Below are 19203 nucleotides of genomic sequence, written 5' to 3'. Positions count from 1 at the left end.
CCTCCTTGTAGAATAACTTACAACATGTACAGCAAGATAGAAAACAACTTAATTAATAGAACATTAACCCAGAGCTGTTAGGGTTTTCACAGTTTCCATAACTCTACCTCCTTGTATTTATGAATTACAACAGAATATTCATGGCATGATTTCATAAGATTTATAATTATACAAAGTGTCGTATTTGTGGACTTAGAAAGGATGCCATTTATTTTATAAATATTATACTGTCACTTGATGAATTGATATATTGTATCTCTTAGTACTGCCTGGTCATGAAATAAAAGCTCTTGAAATTGTAAAGTATGTACACAAAAGAGGGGTCCTGTGAGACTCTCATCTGAATTTACTGACACTTGTGTAACTGAACTTTCAAATTACATTAATCTGTTTTTATATAATATCCTTTAAAAGACAATTAAATGTGAAATGTAATAGAAAAACTGATAGTAGCAGTGCAATTGGAACTGAAGGATGAGGTTCCATAGGAGATGGAATAATGACAACAGTCTTGTGCACAGAAGATACCCTGTTTTTTCAAATTCATTTTTGCTTTGGAAGTGTTCTGTCCAAGAACTGACTAGGCCTGGCCTTGGTTAGCTTGTGACTTTCAATAAGATCCCAGCTCATGGCAATACAGCAGTAGGCTGTTGATTTTTTTACAGTTGAAGTCATTGAGCAAGGCAACAGGAAAATTAATCATGGCCAGGTCTTCAGTATAGCATTGTAGAGCACTAGCATTATGTTTCAAGTCAAGGCATCAAGTACTGTACTATATATAAAATCATTCAAAATAAAATCTTATTAACAAAGAAATCCATTATGAGCAGCTACTGTTATTAGACAGTCAGCAAACCTGGAAAATCAAGTGTATTCAAAGGATCATCTGTCCAAATACTAAACAGATCCAAAGATGCAGAATGCTACAATACTTAATATTCCTATTTGGTTTAGCAAGAGCTAGTAGATCCAGCATCTGGTGTTTTGTTGCTTACTCTTGTACTTACAACTTACTTTAACTAAGGTTCTATAGATTCCACAATCTGGAGGCTGCAGGATACTCTCCAAAATGTAGAAATGTGCTCCAGAATCTAGCCTTTCAAGCTTAGGGTCATGGTAATGCAAGGGGTGGCGAAGAGAAGAAAAAGTCTGTCGGTGGGTTTTATGACTTCATTTGATGGTGGTGGTGATTATTGTGTAGGTAAGGTTTTCCAGGCCATTGGGGCCCTTTCACTTGCCACTGTTTTTTGTGGAGCTGTCAGTTAGGTAGATGTCTTCAGGTTGCACAGCCCTTTCTCTCCCATCCGACCTTCCTATCAGTCATTTAGAGAAGAAATCTGTTGAGACATCAGCAAAGGACTGTACATGATGTTATTGCTCAGAACCCAATTGCCATGAGGTCCTGGCCTTCAGAGTTCCTCCTGTGTAGCTGGAATGTCATTGTTTTTGGATATTTTTTAACAAGAATGCAGAGCAAGAAATTCCCCCTGAAGGAGGAGGAGAATTTTTGAAGCTGAGGGCCAATTGGTGTATACATATTCATTGGGGTTATGCATCCATTATTATCCATAATTGTTGTAAGACTCTTTTGTAAAATCATACAGTTTATTTCTATGGGGTATTCGCCATTCTACAAAAAACATTCTGTTTAGAGAATGCTTATACAGTAGCATTTGTTATGAAGCAAAAAACTGATTAAATGAGGAAGAGGTAGGCCAAGATTTAAAATGGCAGAATACACTTACAGGAAAAATACTGAATTCTATACGGTTTTTAAACAGGTTGAAAATAAAATGAGTCAAGGTAAAATATAATCAATCTCATAATTTTAGTTTAAGAACATCACATTAGAGATGTGCTAAACTGATTAGATACATTTTACTGCAGAAATTCTTTCTTGACAACTTAGAGTAAATTGGAACATTTTCACTGTTTTTGTTTTTTCATAGAAACGGCATCACAGGATTTTTTTTTTCTTAAGAATCTCATACCTTTGCACTTTCTGCCCCCACCACCCCCAGGTTGAAGGTGGGGCTAAGTCTACAGAATAAGTGTTATCCTTGTTGCAAGTTTTTTCTAGTCCATTATTTTGATGTGTTTCATTTTAAAAACTGATCATAGCTACTGTTGGGAATTTGTTTCTAAAAGAATGGATATTAAATAAATACTAACATGCTTAAAATATATTATGTGGGAATTTGATCTTTCAGATGGCTGAATGGTGTTCTATTGAAGTTTACTGCATGAAATTTCCCATTTAATATCCGATGTATTTTTCTTTGTTCTTAAGTAATGTGACATTCCACTACAAGAGGAGTAGCTTGAGTTACTTTGGAGGAGTTTGTTCCGTGACCAGAGGAGTTGGAGTGAATGAGGTAACTCTTTGTTTTCAAATGTTTTAAAAGTACAATTTCCTCTTTGTCTTCACCAACTCTTGTATTTGGCACTTTGTTTTGTTGCAATATCACCAAAAATGCAACAACACTGTTGAAAATCCAGTGTAATTGCATAGATCTAGCTTTACTACCCAGAACCTTTGTCTTCTATATACTGGGCCAAATTCTTCTCTTAGTTAGCCAGGGGAATCCCATTGACTACAGCGCAGTTCCACCAGCAGAACTGGGAGGAGAATTTGGCCCGATATATATATCATGGTAATTCGTTCACTTTGAAAAATTTGTATTTTCATTGTGAAAAGTACAGAGTGGACTAAGATGACAGCTTGATAAGGGCAGGGTTCCAGTTCTTCTGGCCTTCATTTCTTTGGTGTATGCATGCAGTCACACATGGGTTTGATAAAATTACTGTATAAGGTACTGAATTAGTAGTAAACCAGAATAAAGTGTTGTAATATAACTTGCAATAACGAACTTTGTGTGCTATATTTACTGTTATCCTCTCCTCTTAAAACAGTATGCCCTTCCATTGGCAATGGCACAGGAATTATCACAAAGTTTGGCTCAGAACCTAGGAATACAGTGGGAGCCAGCAACCAGAAAACCGAGTATGTATTGTCATTGTGCATTGACTTTCTTCTGTCTTCCTCTTTCGCTAAACATACAAGCTTCTTGTAAGATATGTGGCTACATAAAAGTGTACATTGACATAACTGTAAATAACATACAGCACTTGATTTTGTTATACTCTGGAGAATTACAATAAGAACCAAAACTTGAGTTTAGCCGAATCAAGGCCCAATACACCAAGACCCAATTTTGCACTTATTTTACAGTCAACACTGTGACACTTTTATCAGACTCAAGGGCTCAGATTCATAATTGGTGTGTACAGTGGTGTAACTTAGACCCTGTTACACTAATTTAGACCTCTGCCCCCTTCTTCTCAGATTCCCTTACTTATAACTTAAGGAGAATAGATGTAATTAGGTCATGTGCAAAAGAGTCCAACATCTTTTTTACACCTTCTTCTGCTCCAGAGCAGGTGAATTAGACCAACTTAGACACTATAGCACATGAGTAGAGAGGGTGTATAAGTACTTATGGGGGACTCTAAGAGCCTGATCCAAAGTCATTAAAGTCAATGGGAGTTTGTCCACTGACTTCAGTGGGCTTTGGATTCGGCTCTAAGTGAATATCTAACTTTCACCACCTTACATATCACTTCTGAATTGAGCCCAAGGAGTCCAGGATGAGGCCCCCGTTTTGAGTATCTCAGACATGCTTATGTACTATAGTTAGTGTCTGTCATCCAAAGATGTCAAAGCAGTATTCCTTTCATTCTTAAGTGATCATGATTAACTAGCAGTTACCATATCATGTATCTGAGATACAACATTATTTCCTTTTACGTAGAATAGGAAATAACTGTGCCATCTCCAGTACTATTGTGTAATAAATATTGACATATGTTGTGTCCTGGAGATGTCATCAAATCCTTAAAAAAAACAGCAGAATCTAATGAGGAGTACCTTTTCCTCTCATTGTTGGGGTGAGTTAGGAATAAAATTCTAGCTTTTTTTTCTTTAAAAAAAAAATCAAGAAATTGTATCCTTGTTTTAGGTATGTCTTGCAGAGAGTGGCTAGTAAATTGAGTCTCAACATCATTTTTGAAAGCGGAGGTAGAAATGCAAGCATTAGTAGTATTACCCAGCAGATAGATGCAGTAGCCTAGCAATGGAAAAGTGACCAAGATGTAAATAACATGGGTAGAAAAGAAACAATCCTACCACATGATGTGGTTATTCTGTGTTCAGAAATACTGAATATTTGCAGAGGTATCCAGAACACAGTATTTCTTTTTAACATTCTTGTCTGCACTATATAATTCTTGTCTTACAGATTCTAAGACATTTTTACTTTGAAGAACATCTTACTCCTGTGTTTTTAATTAACAAATAAGTTACTGTTGACTTAGATACTATAGCTAGCACAAACTTTTCATTCAACCACTGTCTGCTCTGTATGTAATGAACATAAGTTGATTGATAATTTGGGATGTTACTAATAATAATTCAAAGCAGAAGAAACAAAAATCTAGCTGTCATATGCACAAGGACGTTCCAGTTTTAAGCTAGATTCTGTTATGATAAACAGCCATCTGACCTGCATATATACTAAACAAAATCTTCTATATAAAGAGTTTTACTTTTGCTGCCAGTATATTTATAACAAATATCCTTCTTTTTTTTGTTTTCGGCTTTGTCTGTAAAGAATGTGACTGCACAGAATCCTGGGGTGGCTGCATCATGGAAGAAACAGGGTATGCTGTAATAATCAGTGACTGAGAGCTTTGGAGATGAGATCAGAGTGCACATTGTGACATAAATATTTATTTGTTGGGCATTATAAATCTGTTTCTTCAGCACTACTGAGATGAAAACCTAGTACATCAGCAGATATGACAAACATTTGTGCTGAACAACTCAAACAAAAATGAAGGAACATAACATTGACTCGTAAAATGGGATATTTTGATTCTACCTTATATTTTTAGAGTGGAGTTCGGGGGGGAGCTCATGGGACTTTCAGCCCAGACTTACCTTGTTCAGTGTCCCTATATGAGAAGAGATACCAAATCTCTAGCCATGAAAGAACAGGCAGATGTTACAGCACTAATGCCTGCTGTCTAGAATTACAAAATGGAAGGGAACTAGTACTTAATGTTGCAAAACCAAATTTCACAGCTGAGCTACTTCAACCCAAACTTTCTGAAGAGAAAAAAATCTCAGAATTTGTACTGATTCTTTTGATATGTCCAATTTGTATTCTTGTTTTCCAGACAATAGTTAAAATTACCTTTTATATATCTACTTTCAGACAAAAAGAATGCCAACTTTTTTTGTAAACATTTTAAACTGTATTAAGCTCAGAGGGTTATAATTTTCTTCTCTAGTATTTGAGTTCAGTGAATTATTTACTCAATTGATTCTTTGTCATTTTAGGGTGTATCACTCCAGAAAATTTTCGAGGTGCAGCATTGCAGAATACAAAGAATTTTTACTCAGAGGAGGAGGTGCCTGTCTTTTCAACAGGCCAACAAAGGTAATTTCACTTAGAAGATGAAGCCACTGCCAGGACATCTATTGACTAGCAGATATTGCAGTGAAGATGAAATGGTTTCACTGAACCTTCTTGGCCCTCAAAGGCTTTATTCAGATTCATTTGGGCTATTACAGATTTTTCTGGTTTTTAGATGCAGCTTTGTGGATCATCTTCCTCATCAGCAGTCATTTGAATTAATAGGGAGTATTAGGAGAAGTTAAAGCTTGTCTTCAGTAAATTCTTCATGCTCAGCTAATATTTTACGCCTAACCCTGCCCTAGTTTAGACCCTAATCTAATACTCATAGATAGGCACTTGTGCCTAGTTGGAGCCTCATTCAGCATTAGTGCCCTATTCCTTTAAGCCAAAAATAGTGTAAAACAAACCCAGGTGTAGACATAAGAGTAGTTAGTAGTTAGTGCACTATGAACTGGACAGAAATCAATAATTTGCTTCACATAGGCCATTAACAATGTTTGATCACTACTAACCTGGATTGGATTTGAATTGGCAGCCTAAAGCTCTTCCTCTACTTTCAACGTCTGTAAATATATATTGTAAATAGTTTATAATAAGTTTAGTGTTAAGTGTTTTAAACCTCGTTTAGTTTAGTTTAGTTCTCCTAGCAGAGAAGGACTATGCTAAGAGTCTCGAGGTTTAAGAAGAGTATCTGCTGCTCCCATTCCTTGTCTGTTGAACACCAATGCTGCCTTTACTGCTGTGGGGAGGCTCACATCGCCACAAAATGCAGCATCTGCCACTTCTTTTGTCTTCAAACCCAGGAGGGATGAGAGCTCCCTCTGTGGAAGCACCTCAGGGAGAATGGCATGAGACCTAGTCAGACCCAGGCTGGGGAGAACCTCCTGTACAGCAGCCTCAGACTACAAGCATCGCCTTTCCAAGCACAAGCTCCAGAATAAAGGCCAAAACTGTTGAGCGTAAGAAACTGTCTCTTGAGAGTAGAGGATATGACCATAAGCATAGGGACAGATCCCCATCCAGATCTGCCTCTAAGTATCCCTTCCTGCCTCAGTCCAAGTTGGGTGCTTCCTTATGCGTGGGTCCTAAAGAATTAGGTCTGCATAAATCTTCTGCCAAAGAAGGAAAGGCGCAGAAGAAGAAGGATACGATGGTACTGGCTTTGGCTCTGGCCCATAGGCCAAAAGATCGGCACCTCCCCGGCTCCATCAGGGAGTTCCACAATGGACCTCCATTTGATGGTTCCAGCTCGCTCCTAGTGGGATCCTCTGAATACCAGACCATTATACAACTTGGATCTGTAAGTTCCCACATCAGGGACTCTTCAGGAAGAATTGAAACCTTTACCTTGCCAGAGGATATTTTCACTCTGACCTGTCCACAGTCTCCTCTTCTATCAAGCCCAGTCCTCAGGGACATTTCAGCACCAGAAGAAACCATCTTGAGAAAAAGAGGATTCTCCCCTGCTGCATCCACAAGTAGGAGCATTCCTTCAGTACCACTGACACTGCTGACAGAACAGGAGTCTATCTTTTCATCGGACAAATCCCATGCTCCAGATGAGTCCCCTGCGCCCCGCCCAATCCCTCCCCAAGGGTGACAAGCCCAGATGGAACCCATAGAAGGTATTGGAGCTGCCCTCCTCCTCCTGATTACAAATAGCCAGGGGACCATTGGTATCCAGAGGCCCCCCAGCTGGTTGAACCTTCTTACTGGCCTTACTGGGCCTCTTGGGATCTACAGAGTAGATACCCTGGATCCATGCAAGAATTGCACCAACATTGTTCTCCCAGCCATTTCCAACCAGGTCCATCAGTTTTTGGAGGAAGAAGTCAGTCCTACCAGGTGTGTCAGTCTCCTCACCGGAGACAATTACTTTATTATCCCCTTCTTTGCCTGATGTACTTCCTGTAGTCCAGGAACTGTTACAGAAGGTAGCAGCCGAGCTCCAGATACCTCTTGAGGAGGCCCAGGACACGCAACATTGTCTATTGGACATCCTAAAACCCTCTGGGTCAAGTAGGGTGGCCTTTCCAGTCAACGAAGCCATTTTGGAATCCACCAGTTTGTATTGACTGACAAGGATGCTAAACACCTTGACCTTTTGGGGAGAAAAGTATTTTCATCAGCTAGTCTCCAGTTCAGAGTTGCCAGCTACCTTAGCAAAATATGATTTCTTCAGTTATTCTAAATTTGTGGAATTCAGAGACAAATTTCCCCAGGAAGACAAGGCTCAGTTCCAAGCTCTCATTGATGAAGACAGGAGGCAGTGGATGCAGCTAATGCTGCATCTAGAGCTGTCGCCACAGCTATAGTCAGAAGGTGCGAATTGTGGCTTCACTCTTTGGGGTTCCTCAGTGCAGTCCAGAGTACCACTGAGGACTTGCCCTTTGAGTCTAAACTCATCAGTGAGAAGACTGGTGTGTCATTACACTCTCTTAAGGACTCCAGGACAACTCTCCACTCCCTGGGCATTTACACCCCAGCCCTGATGAGAAAACACCACAAAGAGGCCCAGACCTCCCCTTAGGCATCTTATCACCACACTTACAGACCACCAAGTAAACAGAGGTTTCAAAAACCCAGGTATATGGCTTCCTCCATATATATGACTGCTACCCAGCCCACAAACCATTCAAGGGTTTCTTTTGAGAGGATGCTTGAGGACTGTGTACCAATAATGATGCCATGTTGTTCAGTCTCCCAAAGTCCACGTTGACTTCTACGAAGATGATAGATTTCATAGGAGCCAACCCTAGACTTGTCCTCAGTAAAGGCTTGCTTTCCTATAGGCAGTTTTCAGGCTGTGAACAGCCTGAAAGATCAAGTCACCCTCTCCCCCTACTTGGCCACATGGCTGCAAGTACATACATAACTTTGTGTGCCACGCTCGTCTCTTTTGCCTGTAGACCTGGTTTTGGTCTGGTTACACACTGGACAAAGACAACATGAATACCAGGATAACAATCCCACAAAAGGTCAGAGCTTTTCTCATATGGTGGACAAAACTGGACCCAGTGCGAATGGGAGTCCCCCTTTTTTCACCCACACCCAGCAGAACCACAATCATGGATGCATCGCTCATAGAAAGGGAAACCCCTATGGACAATCACACTGCACAAAGCACATGGTCCCATAGGAGGCCAGAATGCATGTCAATCTATTGGAGATGAATGCCTAGCCTGCAACACATTCCTCTCCCTCATGTGTTTTTGTCACATCCAGCTAATGTTTGACAATATGACAACCGTATTTTATATAAACAGGATGGAGCACAGTCTCTTCCTCTTGAGTATAGAGGCAGTGAATTTATGGAACTGGTGCATCAGAACAACATTATACTATCAGTGACACACCTATCTGGTGCATAAAACACTCTAGGGGAAAATCTCAGCAGGCACTTCTCCGCAGACCTCAAGTGGGAAATACACAATTTTGTCTTGACCAAAATCTCCACCCTGTGCAGAACACCATCTTGGGTCCTGTTCACCTCCCAAACAAACAAGAAAGTCAATCTCTACTGCTGCAGAGTAGCATTAGATCAAGATTTCAGGAGAAATGCCCTTCTGTTACCTTGGACAGACCATCTGAGGTATGCCTTTTCTCCAGTCCCTTGCTACCTCAGATTCTACGGAAAATTTGCCATGACAGGGCCAAGGTTATCCTCATCTCACCCAATTGGCCGAGACAATTTTGGTTTCTGGACCTCCTACAAATGTCATCCTGTCCTTTCATCTATATACAACTCTTCCAGATACATTAGTTGATGAGAAGTGCATGATCAGAAATCCCAACCTAAACCCTATTCATCTCTTAGCCTGGTATTTGGATGGGTGCCAGACCTGGAATGTTCATGTTCAGAGACCATCCAAACTATCCTTAATCACAGCAAAAAAACCTCTACTAGAAAATGCTATTTAGCCAAATGGAGGCATTTCTTTACGTGTTCACACTAGAATTTGCAGGTATCCCTGCCAATTTGGACTATCTCCTGCCCTCAGGATGTCAGGACTTCCTAGTAGCTGGTCGAATCTCCATCTGGCAGCGATCGGTACCTTCCATCCTTTGATGAAAGGCCACTCTATTTTTACTCACGTTAACACAATTTGATTCCTGAAAGGCCTTATTAGGTCCTTCCAGCTGGTGATGAAATCCACACCACAGTGAGACCTCAACCTGGTACTCTCAGCACTTACCAGACCACCCTTCAAACTGATGGCCACATGTTCTGTGCACATCTTTCTATGAAAGTTGCCTAATTTTAGTTGCCATCAAATTGACCAGAAGAGTGAGCAAACTGGGTGTACTCATGGCTGACCTGCCATATACCATTTGTCACAGAGAGAGTCTCCCTTTGTCTCCACCCATAATTCATCCTAAGGTAATTTCAGAGTTTCACATGAACCAACCCAAAACCTCATACTTCCAATGAAGAGAAGAGGCAGCACTCCCTTGACACCAGATGGGCCCTGACCTTTTATCTGCAAAGAATTAAACTAATTAGAAAAACTCCAGAACTATTTGTTGCTGTAGTAGAGTGATCATGAGGACAAGCGTTATCAGCCCAGAGATTCCCTAACTGGATCTCTGGATGCATCATTCTATTGTTGGCACACATTCCTCCCCCAGACAGTGTGAGGGCCCACTCTACAATGACCACAGTGACTACAATGACTACAATGACCACGAATGACCACAATGGCATCTCTTTGAGAAGTACCAATAGAACTATTTGTAAGGTAGTACCTGAACCCCATCCATACCTTTATGAAGGATTATGCCCTAGTCTAGACTACTTCAGCAGATGCAGCTGTGGTGACAGCAGGGTTACAGACATCCATACCAACCGCATCTTCACACCCTCCTCCTGTTTGAATGCTGCTTACCAATCTCCCACATACAGGATACACATAGGGACCAGCACTTGAAGAAATGGAGGTTACTTACCCATAACTGGAGGTTCTTCAAGATGTATGGTCCCTGTCTGTATTTCACTACTTGAACTCCTTCCCTTCTACTTTGGAGCCCATCTGATTCCAGGTAAGAACTGGAGAGGCATTGCTCCACGCTGCCCTTTATGCCCTCTGTTTGGAGCATGAGGAGAGCAACTTCACATACATTGACCAGTTGAGACTACTTGCTACAAATCTCCAGTCTCAGATGCATGGAGCACGTGTACCCTTGTGGCATACAGATTGGGACTGCATATCTCAAATAAATAACTTCCAGTTACAGGTAAGTAACCTCCATTTGTATTACTAGTCTTCTTAGCCATCCAGTCTCCTTTTGCCCTTTTACAGCTCAACAAAATTATAATTCTCTCTTCGAGTAATTGCTCATATCCATTCCATTATAGGTGTGTGCGTGCCCCGTGCACAGATTCCCGGAACTTTTTTCCCCTTAGCAAGCCCCGTAGGGTCGGCTCAGGCGCCCCCTGGAGTACTGCGCTCATGCCGCGGCACATAGGGCACCGCCGACCCCACGGGCCCTCAGTTCCTTCTTTCCACCCCTTGATGGTTGCTGGAATGTTTGCCTCTTGCCTAGCAAGTAGCATCCCCTTTGTTCTTGATTGCTGTGTTGTTAACTGTTAAATAGTGTTAAATAGTTGTAGTTAGTAGTTAAGTTAGATAGATAGCCCTCAAGGGTTTTTTCAGATTGGGCCATGCCTGGCTCAACTGGCTTCAAAGCCTGCACCCCGTGTGCTAAGGCTTTCCTCATGAGTGACCCTCACGATTGCTGCCTCCGATGCCTCGGAGAGCAGCACTGCAAGGACAAATGTCACATTTGCAAAGCCTTCAAGCCTCGCACTCAAAAGGAGAGAGATGCACGCTTGAAGGCTATCCTTATGGAGTCTGCACTCCAGCCAGACTCCAAACCGGCGCGTTCCCCCGCGGCACCGAGCGTCTCCTTGGTGCGGAGCACTCCTTCGGCACCAACCTCATCACTCCAGGGCCCGTCACCGAAGCGCCGCAAAGAAAAAGACACTGCGCGCCGAGACTCCCCCGCACCGCCCACCCGGCCTGGGGGGAGTCAGGAGATGCCCCAGCCACGTGCAGTTGAGATTACTCCGGCACCGGCATCTCCACGCAGGGAGCCTTCCCCGACTCCGCAGAGTGGGGTAGAGCCCCTGCAGGGACTGTCGACGCCGGAGGCGTTCGCTGCAGCATGGGCCTGCCCGCGCCTCAATCCCCCCCTCGGCCAAGGGCGAGGGGACCAGTGTCTCGGGGTAAACCCGCGCTGGGTGGCCCCGGTGGTTGACGGAGACAGGAGTCCAAGTCTCCCCCCAAATGGTCAAGGAGGGTGGAGAGTGTGGGCTCCCCTCTCAGCTCTGGCACCAAGTCATTGAGCTCCTCGACACTGCGGCACCGAGGGCGGTCCAGAGGCTCACGCTGGGGTCGCAGCTCTCATTCTTCCATGGAGAGCCCAGCTTGGCACCGTGCATCACTGACTGACACACGGCACCGGTCTCGATCCCCGGCACCTAGCCCAGCGCGGATCCTGGTGCCTCCTGACACCTGTCGACCATCGGCACCGGCGGCTTCGGCACCTCGCAGCCAGTCCCACTCCATGCGGTCCCGCTCCACGTGACGGCACCGCTCCCGAGGTGGGAGGTGTCGCTGGAAAACGTCGAGACGGAGGAGACGCTCAACCTCCAGCAGCAGCTCTTCTCCGCGTCGGCACCATAGACAACAGCACCGGTGTTCATCGTCATCGTCCTCTTCCCAGAGCCACTCTCCTGTCAGGGGAAGTAAGCGGAGGTCCAGCGGCTCCGGGTCCAGGTCCCGCCACCAGGTGTCCCAGTTGGTACCGATGCCTGCTCCAGTGTGGCCTCAGAGGTCTTGGTAGTGGCCATATTGGGGGCCATGGGGTACACAATTGGGTCAGGCTACCACCTCGGTCCACTCATTGGTGGCCCCACCATCCTCCTACAACCCCCCTCCCACCACAGGGCCCCTCCCTCAATCCTCCTCTTCGTCCCCGGACGATGTGGCCTCCCGGGACCATAGGGCACCACTGCCCGATTTTAGAGCTCACCAGGGCATGCTCAAGAGGGTGGCGAGCAACCTGAACTTAGAGCTGAAAGAGCTTTCGGAGGAGGAGGACCCCCTCTTCGGGGTCTCGGGGACAGCAGGCCCATCCAGAGTGGCCTTACCGGTACATGAGAGGGTACTCAAGCTGGCTAAATCCCTCTGGCAGACCCCTGCCTCGGTTGCCCCTACCTCTAAGGGCGCTGAGAAAAAATATTATGTGCCTACTGAGGGGTTTGAGTACCTATACAATCACCCTGCCCCATGCTCCCTGGTTGTGGATGCGGTCAACCAGCGGGACAGACAGGGGGCCCAAGGTAACACCCCCAAAAATAAAGACACGAAGAAGTTAGACCTGTTTGGCCGCAAGGTCTACTCGACAGCGACTCTGCAGCTGAGGATAGCTAACCACCAAGTGCTCCTTGGGAGGTATAATCTTAACCTCTGGTCCTCACTGCAGAGGCTCGCTAAGATTCTACCCCAGGTATTGCCTCAAGATCAAGCAGCGGACTTCTCAACGATCGTCGAGGAGGGTGCTGCAGTGGCAAGAGCGGCCTTAGAGACAACGAGTGACGTGGCGGATGCTACCAGCAGGTCTATGGCCTCAGCCATAGTCGTGCACTGCTGCTCCTGGCTCCAGTCATCGGGGCTTTCCCAAGAGGTCCAGCAGGCCATCCAGGATCTACCATTTGATGGTGCTGGCCTCTTCTCGGACAAAACTGACGACAAGCTCCATGCCCTCAAGGATTCAAGGGCCACGCTGCGGTCCTTAGGGCTCTACACCCCACAGGCTTCGAGGCGTCAGTCTCGGCCTCAGGCACAGCGGCAACTTCAGCCTCCCCCAAGGCAGCCCCCTAGACCCGCTCAACCCAGGAGGGGTCGGGATCGGTTCCGGGGCCCTAACTGCTGTGACCATTCGGGCTCTTCGGCGGGGCCCCAGCAAGGCCAAAAACAAGGGCCAAAACAATAAAAAGACTTTTTGACGGTGCGCACGAGGGTGGCACTCTTCCTTTCCCCTGGATCTCACCCGGTCCTTTGCCCACAGACTCGGGCCGTATTACGCCCACTGGCAAAGTATTACCTCGGACCAATGGGTCCTTGGTATAGTCCGCAGGGACTATGCCCTCCAGCTGATGGCCTTCCCTCCAGACCCCTCCCCCCACCCCGTCCCTCTTCAGGGACCCCTCTCATGAGTAGGTCCTTACACAGGAGGTCTGCTCTGTCCTCCAGCTAGGGGCTGTGGAAGAGGTTCCTCCACAGGAAAGGGGAAGGGGATTTTACTCTCGGTACTTCCTGATCCCCAAGGCCAAGGGGGGCCTGAGGCCTATACTAGATCGCTGCCGTCTGAACAAGTTCATCAGACGACTCAGGTTCCGCATGGTTTCCGTAGCCTCCATCATTCCTACCCTAGATCCAGGGGATTGGTATGCTGCCCTCAACTTAAAGGACGCATATTTTCATATCTCTATCCTCCCTGGGCACAGAAGGTTTCCCCGATTTGTAGTAGCTGGTGGTCACTATTAGTTCTCGGCCCTACCCTTTGGCCTCTCGTCCGCCCCCAGGGTATTTACGAAGTGCATGGCCGTAGTTGCGACCCACCTGTGCTGCAGGGGAGTACAGATTTTCCCATACCTGGATGATTGGCTGATCCGGGGCAAGTCCAGGGCCCATATAAGGAACAGCCTAGATCTCCCGTGTGCAGTATGCACCAACCTGGGGCTGCTCATTAACGAGTAGAAGTCTATTCTCACCCTGGTGCAGCGCATAGAGTTAATTGGGGCCACCCTGGATGCCACCCAGACCAGAGCCTTCCTCCCACGGCCTTGCTTCGAGGCGATGGCTGCCATAATTGACGATCTCCACAGGTCCCCCATGACGACAGCCAGGCATTGCCTCCAGCTGTTGGGACACATGGCAGCCTGTACGTATGTGGTGAGGCTGGCTCGCCTCAAACTCAGGCCTTCTCCAGATGTTGGTAGCCTCCGTGTATGGCCCAGCCAGACACCCTTTGAACAGGGTGGTCATGGTGCCCACACAGATACTAACTTCCCTTATCTGGTGGAAGGACCCAAGGGAGGTATTGAAGGAGTTCCCTTCAGGGACTTGACACCATCAGTGACTCTGATCACAGATGCCTCGGATGTGGGGTGGGGAACACACATCAGGGGCAACCTGAGCACCCAAGGGCTCTGGTCACCAGGTGAGATGTCCCTCCACATCAATGTCAGGGAGCTCAGAGCAGTCCACCTGGCATGCAAGGTTTTCCTCAGATTTCTGAAGGGCAGAATGGTACAGGTCCTCACGGACAATACAGCAGCCATGTTCTGTATGAACAGGCGGGGGGAGCGCGCTCCTCTGCTCTTTGCCAGGAGGCCATTCAACTTTGGGACTTGGCGGTGAAGCACGACTTTCATATATCTGCCTCTCATCTCCCGGGGGTCAGGAATGACGAGGCGGACCGCCTCAGCAAGTCGTTTCTACCCTGAACGACTGGTCGCTACACCTGGAGGTGATAGCTTCTGTCTTCCGCAAGTGGGGTGTTCCCCAACTGGACCTGTTCACGTCGTCCTGGAACAGGAAATGCCCGAGGTTCTGCTCACTCTGGGGTCGTGAGCCAGGCTCCATTTCCAACACGTTCCTTAGAGACTGGACGGGAACCCTTATGTATGCGTTTTCCCCCCATTCCGTTGCTGCCCAAAGTCCTCTTGAAGATCAAGAGAGACAGGGCGGATGTCATATTGATCACCCCAGCTTGGCCGAGGCAGCACTGGTTCAGCATGCTGCTGGACCTGTCCATAGCCACGCTGCTATCGCTCCCGAGGCGTTATGACCAGCTTTCCCAGGACCAGGGTCGCCTGCTCCACCCAGACCTGGACTCCCTCCACCTGACAGCTTGGAGACTCTGTGGCTGACGGAGGGAGAGAGAGCCTGTTCCATGCAAGTCCAGCAGGTTCTGCTCAGCAGCAGGAAACCTTCCATCCAGGTGGTGTACCGAGCCCAGTGGAAGCGTTTTATCTGTTGGGCACAGTCCTGGGGTATCCCACCGAGCTCCTCGCCCATACAGGCGATTTTGGAGTACTTCCTCCAATTGAAACTAGAGGGCTTAGCTCTGGCCTCTTTTAGGGTACACCTGGCAGCCATCTTGGTCTTCCACCAGCCGATGGAAGGCAGATCCTTATTTTCATACCCCATGTCAGCTAGGTTCCTCAAAGGGGTGGAGAGGCTATATCGCCAGGTCTGCGACCCAGTGCCTCCCTGGGACTTAAACCTGGTCCTCGCCATGCTGACAGGACCACCCTTCGAGCCCATGGCTACGTGCCCGCTGCTCGTCCTCTCTTGGAAGGTAACCTTCCTAGTGGCCATTACATCAGCTCGGAGGGTCTCCGAGATAAGAGCTTTGACCTCGGAGCCCACCTACACGGTCTTCTACAAAGATAAGGTCCTGCCTAAGGTGGTGCCTGTTTCATTATAACCAGGATATCTTCCTCCCCGTGTTTTCTCCTAAACTGCACGGTTTGGAGGAGGAGCAGAGACGGGACTCCCTGGATGTCAGACGAACCCTGGCCTACTACATCGAGAGGACCAGGCCATTCCGGAAGTCAACACAGCTGTTCGTGGCAGTGGCGGAGCGGATGAAGGGCTCATCTGTCTCCACCCAGCGCATCTCCACCTGGATCACCGCCTGCATCAAGACCTGTTACGAGCGGGCGAAGGTGCCGCTTCCAGGAGCTGTGACAGCACACTCAATCAGAGCCCATGCCTCATCTGCGGTCTTCCTGGGAGGAGTGCCCTTGCAGGACATCTGCAGAGCAGCGACCTGGTCGTCGGTCCACACCTTCACGTCCCACTACGCCATCGTGCAGCAAGCGAGAGAGGATGCAGGCTTCGGCAGAGCCGTGCTGGCGAGGGCAGCTCAACGCTGACTCCTACCCACCTCCAAGGTATGGCTATTTAATCACCTATAATGGAATGGATATGAGCAATCACTCGAAGAGAGAAAACAGGGTTACTTACCAGTAATTGTTGTTCTTCGAGATATGTTGCTCATATCCATTCCACACCTACCCTCCGTCCCCGCTGTCAGAGTCGGCAAAAAGAAGGGACTGAGGGCCTGTGGGGTCGGTGGCGCCCTATGTACCGCGGCATGAGCGCGGTACTCCAGGGGGCACCTGAGCCGACCCTATGGGCTTGCTAAGGGGAAAAAAGTTCCGGGAATCTGTGCACGGGGCGCACGCACACCTATAATGGAATGGATATGAGCAACACATCTCGAAGAACAACAGTTACTGGTAAGTAACCCTGTTTTTTTTCTGACAGACAACAGTAGTTTCCCATCCTATTAAACCCAGATTAGGGTAAAAACAATCCATATTTCCCTTGTAAAACTAATTGAAGCTGTAGTTTGACATTTTACCAATTTGTCAGCCTTGGAGATTTTAATCCCAAATGAGACTATATGCTATGTCAATGTGCATACTTTACTATATCTTCTCCCTAACTTCCATTAATTGGAAAGGTTTGATTTTTATCATTACATAGTCATTGGATTTTCCCAAGTTACAAAAAACCCCACAACAATCCAAAACCTTGTACCTGTACACTATATTTTACATCCTTAGCAGCCTTTGCATATAGATGATTGTCAAACTGAATGAACGTGGAGGAAAAAAAAGCGCAATTTCATGACGAGTGTGATCATAGTAAGATTATGGTTGACTAATGGATGAACATGAGTAAATCTTCAGTTGACTGAAGATGGAGACCAGAATCTGTTTTATTCTAGTGAAAATGATCCTGGAGAATGATTGAAGCACATGTGTGAAGATGATAGCATGATGGAAAACGGAGTTTCAAGAGCAGAGTAAGAGCAGGAGATCTTGCTGTCAGTACAGCAGTATTGATGACTTGTAGGGAAAAAGTGAAGTCTTAATTTTTATATCTTCATAGAGAAGAATTTTTATGTTAAATCATATTTACATTTTATTAGTGAAGGACTGTGTGAGAGATAGTACAATGTTCATTCAGCCTGTAATGCCCAAATCTATAGGCCCTTTCAGTTAGCTAAATAGTTTCTGTAAAAGAGAAAAAATGTTTTCGTCCTTCATCAGAGCAATATTTTAAAACTGTCTGTCTTTTTTTCAAAAGTATCCAAAGAAGAGTTCAGTGAAATGTTATGATGTTTGTTACATTTAGGAAAACAACAGGCAAACAGGTACCTAGATGTACCTTGGATATTCAGTAGCATTCTAATGGTTGATATATCCCAATTAATGTCAAATGTCTTGTTATTTTCATGTTTTTTATAACATAACTATTTACTAAATGTCACAAGTAGGAAATGCTTGTGAAAAATAATTACTTTGTAAAATGGCAGAGCTGTAAAAATCATCATAGCTCTGCTTTAAATATTTACTACGTTTGAGAGCTAGAGGAGCAATTTATGTCCTGTAGAGGTTTAATGAAGTGATTTTACTGCACTTAAAGGATGGAGATGTATTCTAGAGGTCAACAAAAAATCATTGAGAAATGAGAAAATTGGACAAAGAGGGATTTTAAAGTGACCTAGAATGACTAAGTTGATTTATGAGTCCTGTATCACAGACATTTGTAAAACTCAGCAGTAAGGAAACCTGCAGGCATGTTGTTGTCTTGTATCTGTCAGTGGGTGTCGCAATAGATGTAGCAGTAAGGGGGGGTCAAAAGATGGAAAAGGGGAAAAATTAGGAGAGTGAACTGACAAATGAACCAATTAAATATAATAGTTCACAAATAAGATTACACAAAATGTAAATCAAAACTGTTGTTGACCCCTGTGGTGGCTTATTGGGTAGTGAAATGAACTGCCCTTCAGGAGATGGTGTCCTGAGGATGTTCTTAGATTCCAATCTCCTCAGCTAGGGGAGGTTGAATGGTGTTTTAATTTGGCTTGGTGGGCACATTATTAACACCCAGGTTCAGCTATCTGTTGTTGCTTACCACTGAAACAAAAAACAAAATGTAACTTGCGTAATTATTGAAGAGCTGATTTCTCTATTGCTTTTTAAGCATTGTACGTTTTATGTTTGGCTATTTACTCTTCTTTCTGAAATGTAGATGAATATTTCTTTTGATCCTAGGAATAGCTATTTAGCAATATTTATTCATATTGATTTGACTCATCATATGTTAACTGGTGAATAAGACAGAGAACATCCTTTGATGCTTGTGTGGTGTTTCTTGATTGCTATTTTCCTATTAAAAAAAACTGTAATAGACCCCATCTTCCTTGCTTAGCTTCACTGGCAAATATACTGTCTAGGTGTGCAACAATCTAAATCAAACTCTCCCTTTTGGACAATCACCAGACTGCTGTGTTGCGGTCACAGTACTGGACCTCTGTGCTTTTAAAATTTCCTGAGACTGAGAAGAGTCCAGGCACTACCTCTGGTTCTGAATTTCTAGGCGCACACTCAGGATTAAGATCCTCCATCTAGCACCATCTTCTGACTAAGATGAGATCCTGCATGCCAGCTGCCTATGCCCTGAGACTAGTGTTGGTTCTCTCTTCGAGTGATTGCTCATATTCATTCCAATTTAGGTGTGTGTGCGCCCCGTGCACAGATTCCCGGAACCTTTTTCCCTTAGCCTGCCCGCAGGGCCAGCTCAGGCGCCCCCTGGAGTGCCGCGCTCATGTCGCGGTATAAAGGGCGCTGCTG

The 19203-nt window shown here is 45.5% G+C and overlaps 1 protein-coding gene across 4 annotated transcripts in view; it reads left to right on the top strand.

Annotated features, from left to right (window-relative positions):
• The window catches only part of ADAM23 (ADAM metallopeptidase domain 23), a 239490-nt gene that overhangs the window by 158995 nt on the left and 61292 nt on the right, over positions 1-19203 (top strand). For all 4 annotated transcript variants that reach the window (XM_067548777.1, XM_067548774.1, XM_067548778.1 and 1 more), the window contains 4 exons: positions 2291-2375; positions 2914-3004; positions 4671-4719; positions 5402-5501. In XM_067548777.1, coding sequence (XP_067404878.1) covers positions 2291-2375; positions 2914-3004; positions 4671-4719; positions 5402-5501 — 325 coding nt within the window. The remainder of the gene's footprint in view (positions 1-2290; positions 2376-2913; positions 3005-4670; positions 4720-5401; positions 5502-19203) is intronic.

The sequence above is a fragment of the Emydura macquarii genome, unplaced genomic scaffold, assembly GCF_026122565.2.
Source record: "Emydura macquarii macquarii isolate MOO-44397 ecotype Brisbane River unplaced genomic scaffold, CSIRO-AGI_Emac_v2 contig_1253, whole genome shotgun sequence".
In the NCBI taxonomy this organism is placed as follows: Eukaryota; Metazoa; Chordata; order Testudines; family Chelidae; genus Emydura; species Emydura macquarii.
The sequence above is the reverse complement of the archived record's forward strand: the minus strand, read 5'-3'. Positions and strand labels throughout refer to the sequence as shown.